We start from the raw sequence: 20081 nt of genomic DNA, 5'->3' as shown, positions 1-20081 counted from the left end.
GACCATGTCATCAACCATGGGATGACCCTGAGGGAAGCTGGCCAACGGGTTCAGCCTAATTTGAGCTGCTACACTGTGGCAAGCATCATTAGGACATTTCGAAATGAGAATCGGTAAGTAACTTTGTAGCACTGCCATACTCTAATGAGAAACACAACAGTACCATACATGCAAAAATACTGAAATTGTTACTTTACAGAATTGCTAGACGTCCAGATGTTGGGGGCAGAGGAAGAATGTTCACTCGAGAGCAAGAGACCCATATAGTGAACATGGTGATTGCCAATAATGCAATAAGACTGCGCGAAATACAGCAGCGCATAATTGATAATGACACCATCTTTCAAAATATACACAGTGCAAGCATTTCTGCACTAAGTCGTGTACTTGCGCGCCACAGAATAAGAATGAAGGAAATTTACAGAGTTCCTTTCGAGAGAAACACAGAACGTGTAAAGCAACTGCGATATGACTATGTGCAGGTAAGCTATAGTGTCATTGGTTCTGAATTTGGAAGTGCATACTGTAGTGCTGTGCATGGGCCTGATGTGTTGCATTTGTTGTGTCTTGTCCAGAGAGTGATGGAACTAGAAGCAGATGCCATGGGACATGAGCTACTTTTTGTACTTTTTTACTGTAACCTCAGTAAAACCAGGAGACGTGGCAGGAACATTATTGGACACCATGCCATCATCAATGTCCCAGGACAACGTGGTGGTAACATAACCATGTGTGCAGCTATAAGCCAAAATGGTGTTGTTCACCATCATGCAACCATAGGCCCATACAACACTGCACACATTATTGCATTCCTGGACACCTTACATGACATGCGCACTGTTCAGAGACCAGAGCATACCCGATATGTCATCATATGGGACAATGTTAGTTTCCATAGGGCTGCTTTGGTCCGCAACTGGTTTACAGACCACCCATCCTTCATGGCACTCAACCTCCGTCCATACTCTCCATTCTTAAATCCCATCGAGGAGTTCTTCTCTGCCTGGCGCTGGAAAGTGTATGACCATCATCCTCATCAACAGGTAGCCCTTTTACAGGCAATGGAGGAGGCATGTGGAGATATTGACCAGGCATCATGTCAGGCCTGGATACGGCATTCAAGGAGATATTTTCCCCGGTGCCTTGGACTGGAGGATATCGCATGCGATGTGGACGAAATTTTGTGGCCGAACCCAGAAAGACGACATGATGTAGACTGATTGTCTTTTTTTTCCCTTTTTTTTTTGTGAAATTACTATTTTGTGTTCTGACTTTGTCTTGGTTTAGATGAGTGTGAATAAACACCAATACTTGAAGTTTGGATCCTTGTACGTTTACATGACACTATGACAAAAGTATGACCTCAAATTGACATCTGTACACAGAGAAAGCAAAAGCCAGATGTGTTTTGTATTCATACCATCAGTGTGCAGTTGGCACATTGTGTGCTTAGTAGATGACTGTAATAGCAGAAGCCCCTTCTGGGTACTTTTTGTATACAAACGATCTCTAGCGCAGCACGCAAAGAGCAATTTCAGATGCAAAATAAAGATGTTTTTAGCCAGAGTACATCACTTACACCAAAATGCCAGTCTAATTACAGCTGCAGTGGATTCATCAAAACCAACTAAATTGTGGATGTGTGTGAAGCTATTTATGCCCCTGTAGATGCTGCTGCTGCAGTGAAACATGAAGGGCAGACTGGTGAACTGTAGTGTGAAGTGTCCTTTACTGGTCCCAACACAATTTGGGATTTGGAGTGAGTGGTGGGATTTGGGCAATGTGTGTAAAAATGTGCGTAAAAAAAAAATACAATGATGCCTGGGTGCAGAGTCAGAAAGGATTGGAGTATACACAGCCCAAACGAAACCGCACTCACATACAAAGGAAGCCACATAGGGTTTATCTGGCTTCCTTTGTAATATGTTGTCACTTTGAAAAACGCTAGATTTTTAGCCAAAACGTCAGTCTTCTTTTCAATAAACACACTTTTTTTCCACTTTGGGCTGTATATATATATATATAGCTGGTTTGTCCCTGAGGAAGAGCACAGATTGTGCTCGAAACGTTGGAATTTTTTCAATAAAACCACTTTTTCTTTTGTATCAAGTCCCTGTGTGTGCGGCACTCTTTCTACTATATATATATTTATATATTGCTACTCATGTACACAGTATTTAACATCAGAATAATAACTGAATACAACAAACAGTTGCCTTATAAAATTCCACACAGCTTTCCCAAGAGATAAGAGGATGGAGGATAGAGGTCCCTGTCCCGTAGAGCTTGCAATCTAAATGTGAGGGTAACTTTCAGATACAAATAGGATATTATGTGCTGCCGGCTACAGTGGGTGATACTACAATATAAGTGCCAGATGTTATGTATGATGCAATTAGAAAGCTTGGCCATTATAGGTACTTCCCAGTACACTGTGTATGAGTTTGTTTAGGGGCATCACCCTTATGATTTGCTTTGAGTAGGTGTTAGGTTTTAGTGTTGTGTGGGTTTAATGAAAGTTATGTTTGACTGTATAACCTCCTCTGAGGGAATTAACAGGGGAAGTGCCCTGAAGTGGCCCACTTGGGACTGTCAGCTCTGCATGCTTTTCCTTAACCCACAGCAACCAAACAATGGCTGCCATTCTGCTAACTGCATTAGCACTAGCTGATTGGCATAGGCAGAATGTGTCGGATAGCCACCATTAAATTCTTAGTTCTGGAAATCATGTGTAACAACTGTACCTTGCAAAGTAGCTTACAATGACATTTACTTTATTTATGAAAAACAAGACAAAACAAAAAAAAAACAGTTTTGGTTGGAGTTCCCAGCTCCCTAGCACGAATCCGATTTGCGGCAGTTTGGTTGCTCTCAGGACCCGTAGAAAGCATTTCAGACAGCTCCTGACGTCATCACCCAGGGCCTGTCCCCCCCCCCCTCTCTCTCTCCCTGCAGCTCCGGAGCGGCGCGGTAGGAAAGTGCTTTGGTAATAAGGCGCCATTCCCTGAAGTGGACGGACATGGCCTCCGGATTCAGTTTTGGTGGCGCCCCGGCCAGCACCACTACACTAAACCCAGCAGCCGGAGCCGCAGCCCCCTTTTCCTTTGGTGGAACCCCGGCAGCAAGGTGGGATACGGGGATCCATAGAGTTTGACTATTAGGTGGCTTTCTGAGAGAAATACCCACGTTTAGCGCACAGATTCACTGCTTGCCCACCCACAGAGCGCAAAGCTGGAGCGGTACCTTGTGTGATCGCTATGGGTGCCTCCTGGCTTGGCATAGCCCACTCTGTATGGGGGGGTGCCTCCTGGCTTGGCATAGCCCACTCTGTATGGGGGGGTGCCTCCTGGCTTGGCATAGCCCATTCTGTATGAGGGAGTGCCTCCTGGCTTGGCATAGCCCACTCTGTATGGGGGGGGGGTGCCTCCTGGCTTGGCATAGCCCACTCTGTATGGGGGGGGGTGCCTCCTGGCTTGGCATAGCCCACTCTGTATGGGGGGGGGTGCCTCCTGGCTTGGCATAGCCCACTCTGTATGGGGGGGGGTGCCTCCTGGCTTGGCATAGCCCACTCTGTATGGGGGGGGGTGCCTCCTGGCTTGGCATAGCCCACTCTGTATGGGGGGGTGCCTCCTGGCTTGGCATAGCCCATTCTGTATGAGGGAGTGCCTCCTGGCTTGGCATAGCCCACTCTGTATGGGGGGGGTGCCTCCTGGCTTGGCATAGCCCACTCTGTATGGGGGGGGGTGCCTCCTGGCTTGGCATAGCCCATTCTGTATGAGGGGGTGCCTCCTGGCTTGGCATAGCCCACTCTGTATGGGGGGGGGGGTGCCTCCTGGCTTGGCATAGCCCACTCTGTATGGGGGGGGGTGCCTCCTGGCTTGGCATAGCCCATTCTGTATGAGGGGGTGCCTCCTGGCTTGGCATAGCCCACTCTGTATGGGGGGGTGCCTCCTGGCTTGGGATAGCCCACTCTGTATGGGGGGGGGTGCCTCCTGGCTTGGCATAGCCCACTCTGTATGGGGGGTGCCTCCTGGCTTGGCATAGCCCACTCTGTATGGGGGGGGGGTGCCTCCTGGCTTGGCATAGCCCACTCTGTATGGGGGGGGGTGCCTCCTGGCTTGGCATAGCCCACTCTGTATGGGGGGGGTGCCTCCTGGCTTGGCATAGCCCACTCTGTATGGGGGGGGGGTGCCTCCTGGCTTGGCATAGCCCACTCTGTATGGGGGGGGTGCCTCCTGGCTTGGCATAGCCCACTCTGTATGGGGGGGGGGGTGCCTCCTGGCTTGGCATAGCCCACTCTGTATGGGGGGGGGTGCCTCCTGGCTTGGCATAGCCCACTCTGTATGGGGGGGTGCCTCCTGGCCTGGCATAGCCCACTCTGTATGGGGGGGTGCCTCCAGGCTTGGCATAGCCCACTCTGTATGGGGCGTGCCTCCTGGCTTGGCATAGCCCACTTTGTATGGGGGGGTGGGGGGGTGCCTCCTGGCTTGGCATAGCCCACTCTGTATGGGGGGGGTGCCTCCTGGCTTGGGATAGCCCACTCTGTATGGGGGGGGTGCCTCCTGGCTTGGGATAGTCCACTCTGTATGGGGGGGGGTGCCTCCTGGCTTGGTATAGCCCACTCTGTGCCTCCTGGCTTGGCATAGCCCACCCTGTATGGGGGGGGGTGCCTCCTGGCTTGGCATAGCCCATTCTGTATGAGGGGGTGCCTCCTGGCTTGGCATAGCCCACTCTGTATGGGGGGGGGGTGCCTCCTGGCTTGGCATAGCCCATTCTGTATGAGGGGGTGCCTCCTGGCTTGGCATAGCCCACTCTGTATGGGGGGGTGCCTCCTGGCTTGGCATAGCCCACTCTGTATGGGGGGGGGTGCCTCCTGGCTTGGCATAGCCCATTCTGTATGAGGGGGTGCCTCCTGGCTTGGCATAGCCCACTCTGTATGGGGGGGTGCCTCCTGGCTTGGCATAGCCCACTCTGTATGGGGGGGTGCCTCCTGGCTTGGCATAGCCCACTCTGTATGGGGGGGGGGTGCCTCCTGGCTTGGCATAGCCCACTCTGTATGGGGGGTGCCTCCTGGCTTGGCATAGCCCACTCTGTGCCTCCTGGCTTGGCATAGCCCACCCTGTATGGGGGGGGGGGTGCCTCCTGGCTTGGGATAGCCCACTCTGTATGGGGGGGTGCCTCCTGGCTTGGCATAGCCCACTCTGTATGGGGCGTGCCTCCTGGCTTGGCATAGCCCACTTTGTATGGGGGGTGGGGGGGTGCCTCCTGGCTTGGTATAGCCCACTCTGTATGGGGGGGGTGCCTCCTGGCTTGGGATAGCCCACTCTGTATGGGGGGGGTGCCTCCTGGCTTGGGATAGTCCACTCTGTATGGGGGGGGGGTGCCTCCTGGCTTGGCATAGCCCACTCTGTGCCTCCTGGCTTGGCATAGCCCACCCTGTATGGGGGGGGGTGCCTCCTGGCTTGGGATAGCCCACTCTGTATGGGGGGGGGTGCCTCCTGGCTTGGCATAGCCCACTCTGTGCCTCCTGGCTTGGCATAGCCCACCCTGTATGGGGGGGGGGGTGCCTCCTGGCTTGGGATAGCCCACTCTGTATGGGGGGGGGTGCCTCCTGGCTTGGGTTAGCCCACTCTGTATGGGGGGGGTGCCTCCTGGCTTGGCATAGCCCACCCTGTATGGGGGGGGGTGCCTCCTGGCTTGGGATAGCCCACTCTGTATGGGGGGGGGTGCCTCCTGGCTTGGCATAGCCCACTCTGTATGGGGAGGTGCCTCCTGGCTTGGCATAGCCCACTGTATTGGGGGGGTGCCTCCTGGCTTGGCATAGCCCACCCTGTATGGGGGGTGCCTCCTGGCTTGGCATAGCCCACCCTTTATGGGGGGTGCCTCCTGGCTTGGCATAGCCCACTCTGTATGGGGGGGGGTGCCTCCTGGCTTGGCATAGCCCACTCTGTATTGCCTGATTTACAAGTAATGCACATTTTCTTTGGTGACGTTACTGACAGGACATTAAAGGGGTCACTCAGGCCTAAAATTCCCCATATTTCAAATTTAAGCAGAAGCAATTGTGGAATACGTAGGCAAATATTCCAATATTTTCAACTCATCCAGGCTGCTATCCTCACTTATGAACCAGTTTATCTTCCAAAAATGTGCCTAGAACACGTAATTAACGGTAGTCAAACTGTTAATATACAGAAAATGCTTTACAGATCAGATCAGAGTGGCACTTTAAACACATGCAGTCTACATTTATATTTCTGTTTTAAATGGGTTCTGAGTTATTAGCAGTTTTATACTGCTAGGCAGGCTTTTGGCTCAACAGCTCTTTTTGTCGGACCAGAGTGTCACGGACTATCTATACACTTTCTGAAATCGGTTAAACCTTGGGTTGCTGACTTTGTGTTGAGCTGTCATTAGCAGACTACAACTGCAAATATCTCAGAAACTACTAAAAATAGAAAATTCATGTAAATTACAAAAGTGTTCAGATACATTTGATTGTAAACATATGCTCTAATTATTACGACAATAATGCTGTAACTATATTGTATGTTATTCAATAAAGATGTGTTGAAATACAAAAAAAAAAAAAAAGTGTTCAGATAAGTACCTTGAGTAAGTTTGCATCAATTAAAATTTATTTTGGGTTAGATCTTCTTTAAACAGGCAAATAAACCCTTTCTATAATAAGCTGTTCCTCAAGGATAAAGCAGGCAGCATCTTATGGTTTTTTTATACAGAGATTTTTATCTCTAAGTTCAGAGAAAATAATTTCCCATTAGATCTTTCTAATAGGCGGAATATATAGTCCTGCTTATTGTGTTTAAAAAAAAAAAAAGGCAATTGTGGTAGGGACCTCTTGGTGCCAGTTTCAGTTTGAAGCTGGCTGTGTTCACTGGTGACACTTTTAAGCTCTTTTCTGCCCTTTTACTTATTTATTGAGTTTAATAGAAATACAGTTCCAATTGGAAATGACTACAGATCAGTACCAAGTACGAATGCTCCCATTGATACATAGTTTCTGGGAAAGTGTCAAACCTGATGACAGCACTATGTTTTACATTTTACCCTTGTCTGAAGCTAAAGGTTTAATAAATCCATCTAAGTGAGCAGTGTAGTTGAAATCTGACTGACACTTGTGCATGTGCAGTAGTGATCCTCGCTGCTGGCTTGGGTGGTGCACTCACGCAGTAGAGCAGACCAGGCTTTTGAAACTGAAAGCAAAAGTTTATGATCAGTTTTACATGCATGCAGCCCAGAGCACCAGTGAGGATCAGTGAGACCAGAAGCAATATGGTGGCGCTGCACTCCTAACTATAGTACTGTAGGCTGGTGTTTTAGCAAAGAGCAGCACTGGCCAGGGTTTGAGGTAACTGATGATAATCAGTCAGGGGTTTGCCAGCACCATCACGTTTTCCTAAAGCAAATAGCAGCTTTCACCCAGTGGCCATTTTTCCTCTGATACATAATCAGATACATTTAAATCTGCAAACATCATACACACACAGACCCTTATTCAGCATACATTTCATCAAGAATACAGGCTCACACAGGCACAACTGTCTGGTAAATGTTCTGCTTTGTTTGAGCTGAGCTCAGGAGAGAAAGTTAGGAGAAAAAAAATTGAAGCAGGCAGCTAGAGCTGAGTTTCTATGGGAACCAGCAGTGCCATCTCTTTACTGGCTGCTAGACTGGATGGCGTGTCTTAGAACAACTGAGCATATCTGGCAAGCAAGAAATCAAAGCAAATTCCCGAGGGAGGGGGCTGATGTTGCAGCCTTACTATTAACCTCTGGACAACCAGTGTGGCAGCTATTGAAAAATTTCAAAGAGGCTGTTCACAGATTCCATTTTTGTGTGTGGGGTTTACATGTCCTTTAAGTTGTTGTATTGACCTAAGTAAAAACTATGATAGTGGAAATGCCACATAAGTCCTGTGTTTGTCTTTATTTATTGCCTTGTGACAAACAGTAAAATCAAAGTATTCTTTAAATGGCTTGCACTGCCATACAAAGAGATTACACGTAGGAAATCGAAAGTAATAACTGCGTTATTTATGTAACACAAAGATCACAGCACAGTTGAAGCCTGCATAGAAATGAAAATAGGTGGTTTGACAGTATTCCATTTAACCTTGCTATTTACTTTCTCTTTTTACAGTAACACTGGCACCGCTGGGGGACTTGGCTTTGGTGCATTTGGTGCAACCCCTACAACTCAAACAGCTACAACAGGCCTTGGGGGAGGGCTCTTTGGAGCAAAACCTGCCACTGGATTTACACTGGGTGGAGCAAATACAGGTACCTTTTTCTTATATGCTTCCAAAGGATTTCGAGCAAAAAGCATAACCCAGCACTAGGTACATTTCAAATGGTATCTTGCATTAAATTTTAATTTCGTATTTACTTACATATCCAGTAGATTTAGCTGCATTGCTTTATGTTTTTATTTTTCATTAATGACGGTTAGAGGTATCTCTGCATTGTAACCAAACGGTGTGTGTGGTAATGAACAGTGGTGCTGTACTATGGAAGAGGCGCTGTATTGCTGTGTTGCAAACATGACCTGTGCACCCCACACTTAAGGAGAAATAACTTTGATAAATACATTAGCTGCTTTGTATGCCAAAAACAGTACTACTGTATAGTAAGGTTATAAGTGCCACTGACAGTTTAAAGATTTTTTTGTGTGATGTCAATATGGCCATATGCTTTACAGGTTCACCTTCCTCTATATTAGCCCCAAGTGGGGTTTAAAGGGGTTGGAGCTGATGTTTGTCTAACTGTATCGCTAGATCTGCAGTATTAGAAGTAGGGGCGCACCGAACCCAGGACTCGTTTTGAGATTTGGCTTTTTTCAACAGCATTTGAGCAAAACCACGCTCCTGGGTGAAACGAATCGCGTGACTTTGTCACATGAACACGGAAGTTGGCAATTTTGCATGCACAGTTCTATTTAACCCTTCTGTATCCTAATTTGCATATGCAAATTTGGCCAAATTACTTTAGAAGGATTCAGGTTTCGGGTGCATCCGAAAATAGTGGATTCGGTGCATCCCTAATTAGTAGCTAAGAATATAGACTATATAAGAATATTTTGCAGGCTGTGCATTTCATTGGCTGATTGCCTGTCAAACTTGAAGTTGATTCATTTTTTATAGTTTGTATAGATGCAAGTATAGTTATAGCTTATAGAATACACCATTGTGGTTAGCAGTGTCTATTCCATGTTACCTTTTGAAAGTGCTTCTATTTACCTCCTTACAGCCACTGCTACAACTACAACGGCTTCCACAGGATTTAGCATTGGTTTCAATAAACCAGCAGGATCTGCCACACCATTTTCACTGCCAGCAACCACTGCCTCTTCTGGGGGCCTTTCCTTGTCTTCTGCTCTCACATCTACTCAAGCTGCAGGTACACAAAGACTTGATATGCATGTCTTGTAATTACAAATACTTACCAGAACCAAATGTTTATCAGATCACTTATATTAAGCTGTGTAATTTGCTTAATTTAGGCACAACATTCATCACATATTCTGGCTTGAATAGTTGTCTGCTTTGATACATAACTACTTTCAAATATATAAGTAAATAGGTTATTTTAAGAGCCATTATATATATTGGCTCTTAAAATAACCCATTTACTTACAATAACATATTTACATTCAGCTATAGAAGTGTTTCCATACCAGTGAGTATGGTACATCTGGGGCCATTTAGGGCAAATCTGAGCTGGTAGAGAAATGTTTTTTGTGCCATTAGTCTAAAGGTTGTGTCCTAGCAGTCAAAGATTTTGCTGGTAACATAACTAGTTCAAATAGATGGAAATGAAATAACAATTATATTAGAAGAAACCGTCCACTAATATTATTAGGTATGTCCCTTAATTAAGTTCAACAATAACATTTGGCATTTTGTAGCCATTTAATGGCAGATAATACATTGACTGTTCATTGCAAGTGGGGATGGTCATTTTTACAGGGGTCTGGCAAACTGTTATCATTTTAAGGGAAAGTAGAATCTATATTATGGTAGGGTTTACTTTCACATTATTTACCTGTAGATGTACAGTTGAACATAACAATGTAGCTTTCCCTGCACAGGTTCTATTGCTTATTTGCTTATTCATTAGTAGAAGTAGTTTTGACTACTCAGCTAAAGGAATCTTCATTGCAATTAGATAGCAGCTTAGCACTTAAGTGGGAGAACCTAAATGGCCAGTAAAAAATAAGCAAAATAACAGAAAAAAATTAAACCCTTATATACCTTTCAATTTAAGTGCATTGCTGAGAAATGTGCCTGCTGCAGACTGTATATTACATTGTTTATATTTCATTTTAGGCTCTTCTCCATTTACTTTAAACTTGGGTAGTACGCCTGCCACAACTACGGCTGTTTCCACTGGCTTGTCTCTTGGTGGAACGCTGACCGGGCTCGGTGGAACACTCGGCGGATCGCTTGGTGGATCACTCTTTCAAAACCCAAATCCTTCAGTAACAGGTATAATTTATTTGCTTTTATGTATGCGTGATCATGCACAGGGTTTTAATTACTTACATTTTTTAATTTAGTCAAAATTTGAGGGCTTATGGTGTGCTGCCTTTGTTATCCTAAATGTTTGGCTTTTCTGTATGATGGATCTGTCCCTTTGGAATGTCATGCTTTAAGGCTACCATCAAAGTAGAATAAATAATGTGCATTAATTCTGCTCTGCTAATATTAGGCACAGCGTGATGCCATGTACCAGGAAGTGAAGAATTGTATGTTTTAAAAGGACAGTAAGGGAAATGGAATTTCCATATTACAGGACTTTCTGGATAGCAGTTTTTGTATAATATATTCTTTTAACTTTAGCGCAGGCTAAAAATGATCAGAGATGTTTTTTAATGCCAATAATATGTAAGTACTGAATAACAATTTGCAGTTACCACCTTAGCACAATGACATGCAAGCTACAAAGGCATCAAAATATTTAAGGCGATAAAGCCTTTTTTATATTATGTAGTGTAATTACTGGTTTAGTGTACACCCAGTTATCTAGGTTTGCAGTGCAAGACATCTAAAGTTTGTGGTTCCTAATGCACAAACCAGAGTGCTAAGCGGCCAGAATGTGTAACATCACCTCAGCGAGAAATGGACAAAAATCAGGAGCAGAAGTCTTAATCCATAGTTAAATAGTTCACTTGAGTTGAAAAAAAAGCAATTGTCTCTCAAATTCAACCTTCCAGTGTATCTCCCCAGAATCACTAATCTTAGGGGGGCATACTTTATGCAGGAACATAAATTGGCACACAAGTTTCACACTAAACTTTGTTTTTCCTTTGAAGGTTTACAGCACCTGTGGATTTTTAACCTCTAGGACTCCTGCCCCCATCCTAAACACATTAAGCACACTCCCAAAAAGTGCCCTGTTCTCACCTACCTGTCTGCCAAATACAAAACTGTGCAGTGGGTCTCCCAGCCTGTTTAGTGGTGCTGATTGCTGAACAGAAGCATGCTCACTAAAAGCCAACCCGTGTCTAAATGTTACCTATTCTTCTCTTGGGAATCATGGTGCCATTAACTTTGGTTTTTCACTTTCAGAAAAGTTGTAAGAATTTTGTGTGATATAATTACTGTAGCTTGATACCATAAATTTGTTATATGGATGTAAATCCTAAATGAAATATTTGTCCTTTAATTCTAGCGCTGGGCCAGAACACGCTGGGCCAGAACACGCTGGGCCAGAACACGCTGGGCCAAAACACGCTGGGCCAGAACACGCTGGGCCAGAACACGCTGGGCCAGAACACGCTGGGCCAGAACACGCTGGGCCAGAACACGCTGGGCCAGAACACGCTGGGCCTTGGATTAAATTTAGGAGTTGTAGCTCCTGTCTCACAGGTTACAGCAAATGAAGGGCTTGGAGGTCTAGATTTCGGCAGCTCTTCTGACAAAAAAAGTAAGTAGCCTTTTTGAGTGTTGATGTTTCATATTCCTTGTATACACCACAGTCCATTTTCATTGAAAAACAAGCTGATTTTTATTTATTTTTTTCAGGTGACAAAGCCGGAACCAGGCCAGAGTAAGTGTTTTCTGACCGCACTGTAAAGGTTTTAGCCATTGTCCTAACTGAGCCTTATTCCCAATTTGCATGTGCAAATTATTAAGATCCCAGTGGGGAAAAACCAGCAATTTCAGCAAGATCAGTCACATGATTATAATGGTTCAGATTCGGTTCAGCCAGCCAGGCACTTGAATTCCACAAAATCCTACAAAAAAAAAAATGCTTTGATTGGGTGCATCCTTCACTCTCTCAATCTCATCATATGTTTCTATTCATTCACTCTTCATGCAGTAGGTGGAGTCAGTTTTGATTGAAAGGCCAAAGTCAATTATTTTGTTTGTTAGCTCTAACACATCTGATAGGAAAGGGAGTGTATTAAACCTACCTGCCAAAATAATAAAAGATGTATTAAACCTACCTGCCAAAATCAAAATATGACCCAGACTTCTGCATAAAAAGGGAATGAAGAGAGACAGAGTAACTTGATTATTTTCAGAGATGTACAGAATTTTGCATTGTTTTTATTTAGAAAGTTCCAATCCATTTTGGAGTTTTAGTTCCACAAGATCGCTGCTGCACTCCTTAATTTTTTCTGTTAAGAAACAAGGGATGTATTTGGTTTATAAAAAGTTTATGTAAGCTCCCTCTTTTGCACTGAACACGATTATTTGAGCACGTTTCACGGAGGGGTTTTTATAAAGACAAAAATACTACACTGTGTGTGTGTGTGTGTGTGTGTGTGTGTGTGTGTGTGTGTGTGTGTATATATATAATATATATATATATATATATATATCTCATATAATAAAATTACTGTTTGTTCTGTGCTTCTATCCCAAAGCCACCGGTGCTGGAAGAATTTCTATATAATATTAATTACTAAATTTAGACCCCACCAAGGTGAAACCAGAAGCATTGATACTTTGTGCATTTATAAGCTAATCTACACTATGTGTTTTCATTGCCTCATTTTCTTCACAGGGATAGCAAAGCATTTAAAGATGACAATCTACCTCAGTTGTTATGTCAAGATGTAGAAAATTTCCAGTAAGTATGGGCGGAAAACTTTGATAAATCCATCAGTGGTGCATTCATAGGTGCTGGCAAAAGATAAGAGCCACATGGAATGGCTCTCCGTAGATGCATTCCTTTGTAAGTGCATTGTTTTTTGGCTCATGTATAACATATTAACAATGTGTTGGTTATTACATGAAACAAAAAAAACAGTCACACAGTGGGTAACCGTTCATATTCTGTTTTTTTGTTAATGTCTAAAGGGATTATTCACTATCCATGGGGGGTGGATATCCTGGAGCACAAGCAAGTGTCCCTTATTGCTCACTTACAGAGCACTTATGCCCCCAGGGTTCCTAATTTTTTTTTCTTTTTAATTAGTGTTTTCAAAAATTGAATGTTCCTGATTTCTCAAAGTTTTGCTCTGGAAACTGATTCCTTGTTTGGTGACATTTGTTTTCTCGGTTCACAGGAAATTTGTGAAGGAGCAGAAACAAGTCCAGGAAGAGATCAGCCGAATGTCCTCCAAAGCAATGCTGAAAGTACAGGAAGACATTAAGGCATTAAGACAGCTTTTATCTGTTGCATCCAGCGGCCTCCAAAGGAATTCCTTGGCTATTGACAAGCTGAAAATTGAAACAGCTCAGGTACTCTTAATGATAGCAGTGGCTCAGAGTAAATTTCTATAATGCAGTAAAAATACTGGGTCAGATATTCAGTCTAAAAAACATCTTGCTCACAAATATTTTATAAAACTGAATAATGTAATGCATTGGGTATAAGAATGGTTGGAATTGTATACAGGTCAGTATGTCTGCTCTAACTGCTAGACAGTACAGACCCTGCTAAGTGTTTTATCATATTGTTTTATATTTTCTAGTTTTTTGTTTTTTTTTCGTTTTCTATATTTATTTTAGGAACTTAAGAATGCTGAAATAGCTTTAAGGACACAGAAAACACCTCCTGGACTTCAGCATGAAAATACTGCTCCAGCCGAGTAAGTTTATTTGAACAATTATTTGGGATCGTGCCACCTGAGGTTTTCTTAAAGCCACATAAAAGAAAAACATGTCCTGTAATCTAATAAAAATGCAAAGTTTGCACCAGGTTTGGAAACCCTTGGCATCAAGGTTGAGGTTTTAAAAGGGTCCTGTCACCCAGACAATAAAGAGATGTATAATAAGTCCTTTCCAATTAAAAATAAAACTCAAATTGTTTTTGTTAAAACATCCATGCCTGTTATAATAGTATTTAAAAATCTAAGATGTCAATCATGTATTGCCTGCCCCACCTCTATGCCTCAGGCATACAGGTCAGGATGGGCAATTACTTAAACTTTAAACATTTCCTAGATGTCATTGCACTTATCAACTTCCACTCTATCGCTTCCAGGGTTGGACTGGGGGGTGCAGGGCCCACCGGGGCTGCCATCCCAGGGGCCCTGCTGAGCCTCCCTTGCCCCCTGCTGAGCCTCTCTTACCCCCGCAGGGTCCTCCACCTGACGTCCTCCCCTGAGCACGCATAAGTTTAACGCGTCGGGAGCAACGGTTGGCCGGGGGACGGGTCTGGCCCTTCGCTGTCCCGCCGGCCCAGTCCGACCCTGATCAATTCCTATAATTGTGTAGCACGAATGTGTTCATTTTGGGGTGATGACACAAAGCTTACCTTAATATCATTGTCCACTATACCCTCCCAGGTATAAAATTGAATTCTCATTTCTAGCTATGTTACGAATGTTTACTTTAAATTACCATCTGCCTAGCTAAGGCAATTTATTCTGATTTTTCTGGTTGCAATTGTCCGCTAAAGGACAATGAATCTATATAGATGAGTCCTAACATTTGCTTTAGAGCACTGATTGCATCATTTGAAGGGTTCTTTTTCCAAACAGTAAATGGTTTAGCTTTTCCTTCATCTGTGTGCAGTGGTTCCATGACCTTACTTAAGCTGGTGATACACAGGAAGACCAAATTGTTAGTTAAATCGCATATGTATGAGAAAATACAGTTAAAATATCTATCAGAAAATACCAACCATCTTACAATGGCCCCTATTATGATCCAGTTGTTGGCCCTAAGGCCAAGCAGTTGGATTTGGCCAACCAAGCGAGCAGATCTTTTGGTTCATGATCAGCTTTACTGACATCATACAGCTTCTCCCCTTTGTTTTAGCTAATGATTTTAGTGGCGCATGTACCATTTTGTTAATTTTTTATTTTTTTTTTGGTAGTTATTTTCACACACTGGTGCAACAGTTTGAGGTCCAGTTACAGCAATACAGACAGCAAATTGAGGAACTGGAGAATCATCTAGCAACACAGTCAAATAGTTCACATTTGTCTCCCCAAGGTAACCAGATTTAGTCCCATAAGTTACTGTTTTATTTATCTGTGCATTTACAAACTTGTATTCCTGTATGTCAGTGTTGTTTATAAGAGACAAAAGTGAATGTCTTTTTCCAGACGCACACAGGAATGGAAGAACTCACTGTGGAGAACTGTCATGCTTTTTAAACTCATTGGAGGCAGATCCATTTCAATTCATTTTCTTGGTCAAAGAGTATAAAACATATTGCAAGAGGGTGCTGGGTGCTTTTCTCAAATGCGATTTGCGCTGAACAGCTGCTTGCAAAATTGCGATATACATCAATTAATAATATGCAGCATTTTTAGAATTTTTAATGTAATATAATTTAGAACAGTTACCTAGGCCTGGCCCCTGTCTCCTGCTGATCTGGCTGACTACTTTGATACTAAAAAAAAAAAAATAGTCGACTGTTCCTTAGCCTGTATCCTCAAAATCCAACAGTATAGCCATTTGTGTGCCTGGCGTCCTATTGGTTTGCTGACTGTGTTTTAAAGTGTTAGGCTGCTTTGTGTTTTCGATCTGACTGGAATAGAACCTAGTACTAAAATGATCTAGAACTAGAATACAACAAGATAGTCCACTTTATAGGGAGAAGGCATTGTAGACAATCTAGGTACTGGCGAGTTTGTATTCTTTTATGTTCTTACCTGTTGCATTTTATGTTGTTCATGTTTATATGTGTTTGTAATGTATTACCAACCACACACAGCCATTCCTAATCAGTACTGTGTTTTTCATGCTAGATTTGTCATTGGCAATGCAGAAGCTTTACCAAACATTTGTGGCCTTAGCTGCCCAGCTCCAGGCAGTAAATGAAAATGTTAAGGTAAGCGATAAGGATAATTTTTCTTGTGTTCTGAGACGCTATTGGATACCAACTAGAATATGTACTGAATACGTTCATAAACTTACCTGGATATAAGAAGTATTCTAAAATGCAGTGCTTGTAATTTCAATGTCTGTTTTGACTTCACTGGTTAAATCGTAGTATAAAAGCCAGAACTTGAGTGCTAAATCCAACACTTTCAAATGAGCAAAGCTGTTAAATAATTAGAACTTCCACCCCTTCACAATTGTACATATTGGTCCGACTTGAGTTTTGTAATTTTTGGTTATTGTTTTCATGTATATATTTTTTTTAAAATTCCAAGCTAAATCTGAGTGGTCTGCTGGCATTGTCTCTTTGATATAAAATCATATATAAGCACCAGAAGATATATGTAGCTCCTGAATATCTGAACATACTTACATATAATAATGCCTGTATGAAGGGTCAATGTTTCTACTTTGTAGGAAATGACTTTACAGATAAGGGGATCTTATAAATGGTGTCCACCTTTCCAGTTGCTTTCCATTATGTGCCTTTAGCAGTGCAAACTAAAATGGCTTTCCTTCAGATGCTCAAAGAACAGTACCTTGGCTACCGGAAAGCATATTTGGGCGACTCAGCAGATGTCTTTGAGGCGAGGCGAGCAGAAGCGAAGAAGTGGCAGAGTGCACCGCGTGTTACCACCGGACCCACCCCTTTCAGCAACATACCAAACGCCGCTGCCGTTGCCATGGCTGCAACATTAACGCAACAGCAGCAGCCTACCACAGGTCTGAATGCATTCAAGTTATAGATCTCTTCTGTTCTGACCTCAGTAAACTCCTGTCAACTTTTACACTGGGTCGTCTTATGCTGACAAAACATTCGTTATTTTATTTTTATTTTTTTTAACTACATAAAGCTTTTAGAATATGCGGGGTTATATTTGAGCAATAATAACTCAGAAGTAGATACATGTGTGACTACAATATCATTTTTTAATAGTATTGCCTCATCTCTACTTAAAGCAGCAATTGCACCTGCTTGTTTCCATTTTATTTTTTAATATTTAAAACAATAGCACTTTGAAGGTTTTATGGTATAGGTTGGAGATTATATCAAATCACTGTTGCAAATCTATACAGGTGTGGCACCTGTAATCTAAAATGCTCAGGACCTGGTGTTTTCCAGATAAGGGATATTTCCATAATTTGGATCACCAAAAAGCATGTAAACATTAAATGAACCCAATAGGATTGGTGTGCCCCCAATAAGTATTAATTATATTTTAGTTGGGATCAAGTACAAGGTACTGTTTTATTATTACAGAGAAAAGGACAATTTAAAAAAGAAAAAAAATTAAAATTATTAAATATTAAAATGCAGTCTATGGGGATGGATTTGACATCATTCGGAGCTTTCTGGATAATAAGTTTCCGGATAATTGATCCCATAGCTCTGTATTATTAGAAAAAACAAAGCTTCTTCTGGATAAAACTTGTTTAACACTCCCAAGGGAGTTTTAGAAAAGTGTTATATTTATGTGCCAATGAAGTTGTATAAGACAGAACATCATTCAGCGTCCCATTGGCTTCTGGGTTCAGTGGTATCAGGCAACATGAAGCTATGTGTCATAAGTCATAATTTGTGCATATCTTATGAGAATCTGATCCTGGGAAAGTAACAAACACAAAACACTGAAAATTGTATATAGTCACTTTCCATTGTGGATAATTGGAATACCCACTGGTACAGCAAGCATACACTGTAACAACTGTTGCCTTAAATTTCGCCAGTTATTATCCTTTCTATAGAGCCGATATATTCCGGAGTGTTTTGCAGTGATGACACATAATACCTGGAGTAAACCCATGCAAGCATGGGGGATAATATAGAAATGGTTTTTAAGGGCACCTGTCACCCTAAGAAATAATTCCAAATTCTTTCCTGTTGGGTTAGTCAAGCAAAATAGTGTGGGAAATGCAATAATCAAAATAAATACCATTAATTGATGCCTCAATGACATTAATTGAGGCATCAGTGGGGTATATGTTTTTAAATATTTATTTCAAAGAAAAACAGTAAACTAGCTCTAGTGGAGAAGAGGGTGAACAAAAATAATATGGTATCAACAATGATACCTTAAATGTACTACCCCCTTAGCGCAATCAGCAACCAAGCTTCAAAACTATATATATATATATATATATATATATATATATATATATATATATATATATATATATATATATATAGTTTATAAAGAATATAAAGTGCAATGTCTAGTGCAGAATGGGACAGGTGAGGATGGTAGATGAAGATGAATATGGGAGCGGGCCGGGGCACTGGAGGGTCTGGTTGCGGGTGGCCTAATTTGCACACAAAGGACAGAGGGTGCTAGTCTGGAGGGACCCATGGCACCCGTCTCGAGGATAAGCCGAGGGTCACTTTTTCAGCGCATTTTGGGTGCTGAAAAACTAGGCTTATACTCGAGTATATACAGTACATTATATAAATTATTTTAATCTTGTTTCCCTCAGTCTTGTAATTACACAATAGCAGCAAGCAGGCAGGCGCCATTTTGTTAGTAAGGAAAGCTTTGCATCACGCCAAAATCTTGTGTATGTGCCAGAATGGTGAACCTGATACAAATGCCCATGCACTGGCTACACAATTAGATGGGAAGAGGTTAGGGAGAAAGTGAGTGCTGAACGGAAAGTAAAAGTAATTGTCAGCCCTGCCTCTATGCCTAAGGCATAGTGGCCGGGCAGTCAATATATGATTGACTGCTGGAATTTTTAAATGCTTTTATAATGGGTATGGATGTGTTAATAAAAAAAAAATTGGATTTAATGTTTAATGTGAACAGGGCTTTTATTATACAGCTTTTTATGCCTGGGTGACAGGTCCTCTTTTAAGTATTAAAGGCAAACGTTGTGCAAGTGTGCCTGAGCCAGTTCCAGTTGTCCAAAAAAAAAGTGATAATTCTATTGCTACTTTTCCAGAAAAGGTAACTTCCACCAAATGCCAATTGTGCCATAAGCTTTTAATGTGGGACGTTTGTGAAATTGAAATGAATGCAGATCACTATTGAAATGATTCTCGTTCAAATTCAATCACTATGGAAACACGCAGAGTTGCTGTTTTAAGGCGAGCTCGCTTGACCGTATGAAGGGTAGTATATAAACATGGTTTTACTATGGACATTAGTGTTGTTACATAATTATGTATACTTGATGTGTGTGTTAAAAACCGATTTGGTTTTTGGAATGCTAAATGATGCTGCATACTTTCTCTGATGCCATAGGTTAGAGCAAAATGATTGTTTACATGATGTATCTTAAACTGAGAGACCAATGTTTACCTAGTTTTTATCATGGCTGCCTTACATATTTTTTTGAGTTTTGTGGCAGCCGGCTAATTACATTATTTATTATGTGGATTCTAAAAATGATTTTTCTAAACTGGCACTACAGAAAAAAAAGAAAACTACCATTTGCTTTATATAATTTGGCTTTGTGTTTTGTTTCTATTCTTTTTAGCAGCAGTTTATTTGCAAGGGGGGTGAAGCATTTGCAGTTTGCTTTGATTTTACTTGTGAGATCAGTCATATTACTGTGATAAATGTACTATGCCAAATACAGGTATGGGACCTGTTATCCAGAATCTTTCTGTAATTTGGATCTCCACACCCTAAGTCTACTAAAAATAAAACCCAGTGGGATTGTTTTGCTCCAATAAGAATTAATTATATCTTAGTTACCCTTCAGTACAAGGTACTGTTTTATTATTAGAGAGAAAAGGGAATAATTTAACCATGAAATAAACCCAATAGGATTGTTC

At 42.3% G+C, this 20081-nt stretch overlaps 1 protein-coding gene across 6 annotated transcripts in view; it reads left to right on the top strand.

Annotated features, from left to right (window-relative positions):
* The window catches only part of nup58 (nucleoporin 58kDa), a 38574-nt gene that overhangs the window by 1997 nt on the left and 16496 nt on the right, over positions 1 to 20081 (top strand). For 3 of the 6 annotated variants that reach the window (XM_031896026.1, XM_031896024.1, XM_031896022.1), the window contains exons 2-12: positions 8161 to 8300; positions 9267 to 9416; positions 10346 to 10504; positions 11691 to 11945; positions 12044 to 12068; positions 13032 to 13097; positions 13537 to 13711; positions 13982 to 14061; positions 15294 to 15412; positions 16174 to 16256; positions 16828 to 17029. In XM_031896026.1, the coding sequence (XP_031751886.1) occupies positions 8161 to 8300; positions 9267 to 9416; positions 10346 to 10504; positions 11691 to 11945; positions 12044 to 12068; positions 13032 to 13097; positions 13537 to 13711; positions 13982 to 14061; positions 15294 to 15412; positions 16174 to 16256; positions 16828 to 17029 (1454 nt within the window). 6 annotated transcript variants of the gene reach the window in all.

Source organism: Xenopus tropicalis, chromosome 2 (genome assembly GCF_000004195.4).
Source record: "Xenopus tropicalis strain Nigerian chromosome 2, UCB_Xtro_10.0, whole genome shotgun sequence".
Classification (NCBI taxonomy): Eukaryota; Metazoa; Chordata; class Amphibia; order Anura; family Pipidae; genus Xenopus; species Xenopus tropicalis.
This window is presented reverse-complemented; position numbering and strand designations above follow the sequence as displayed.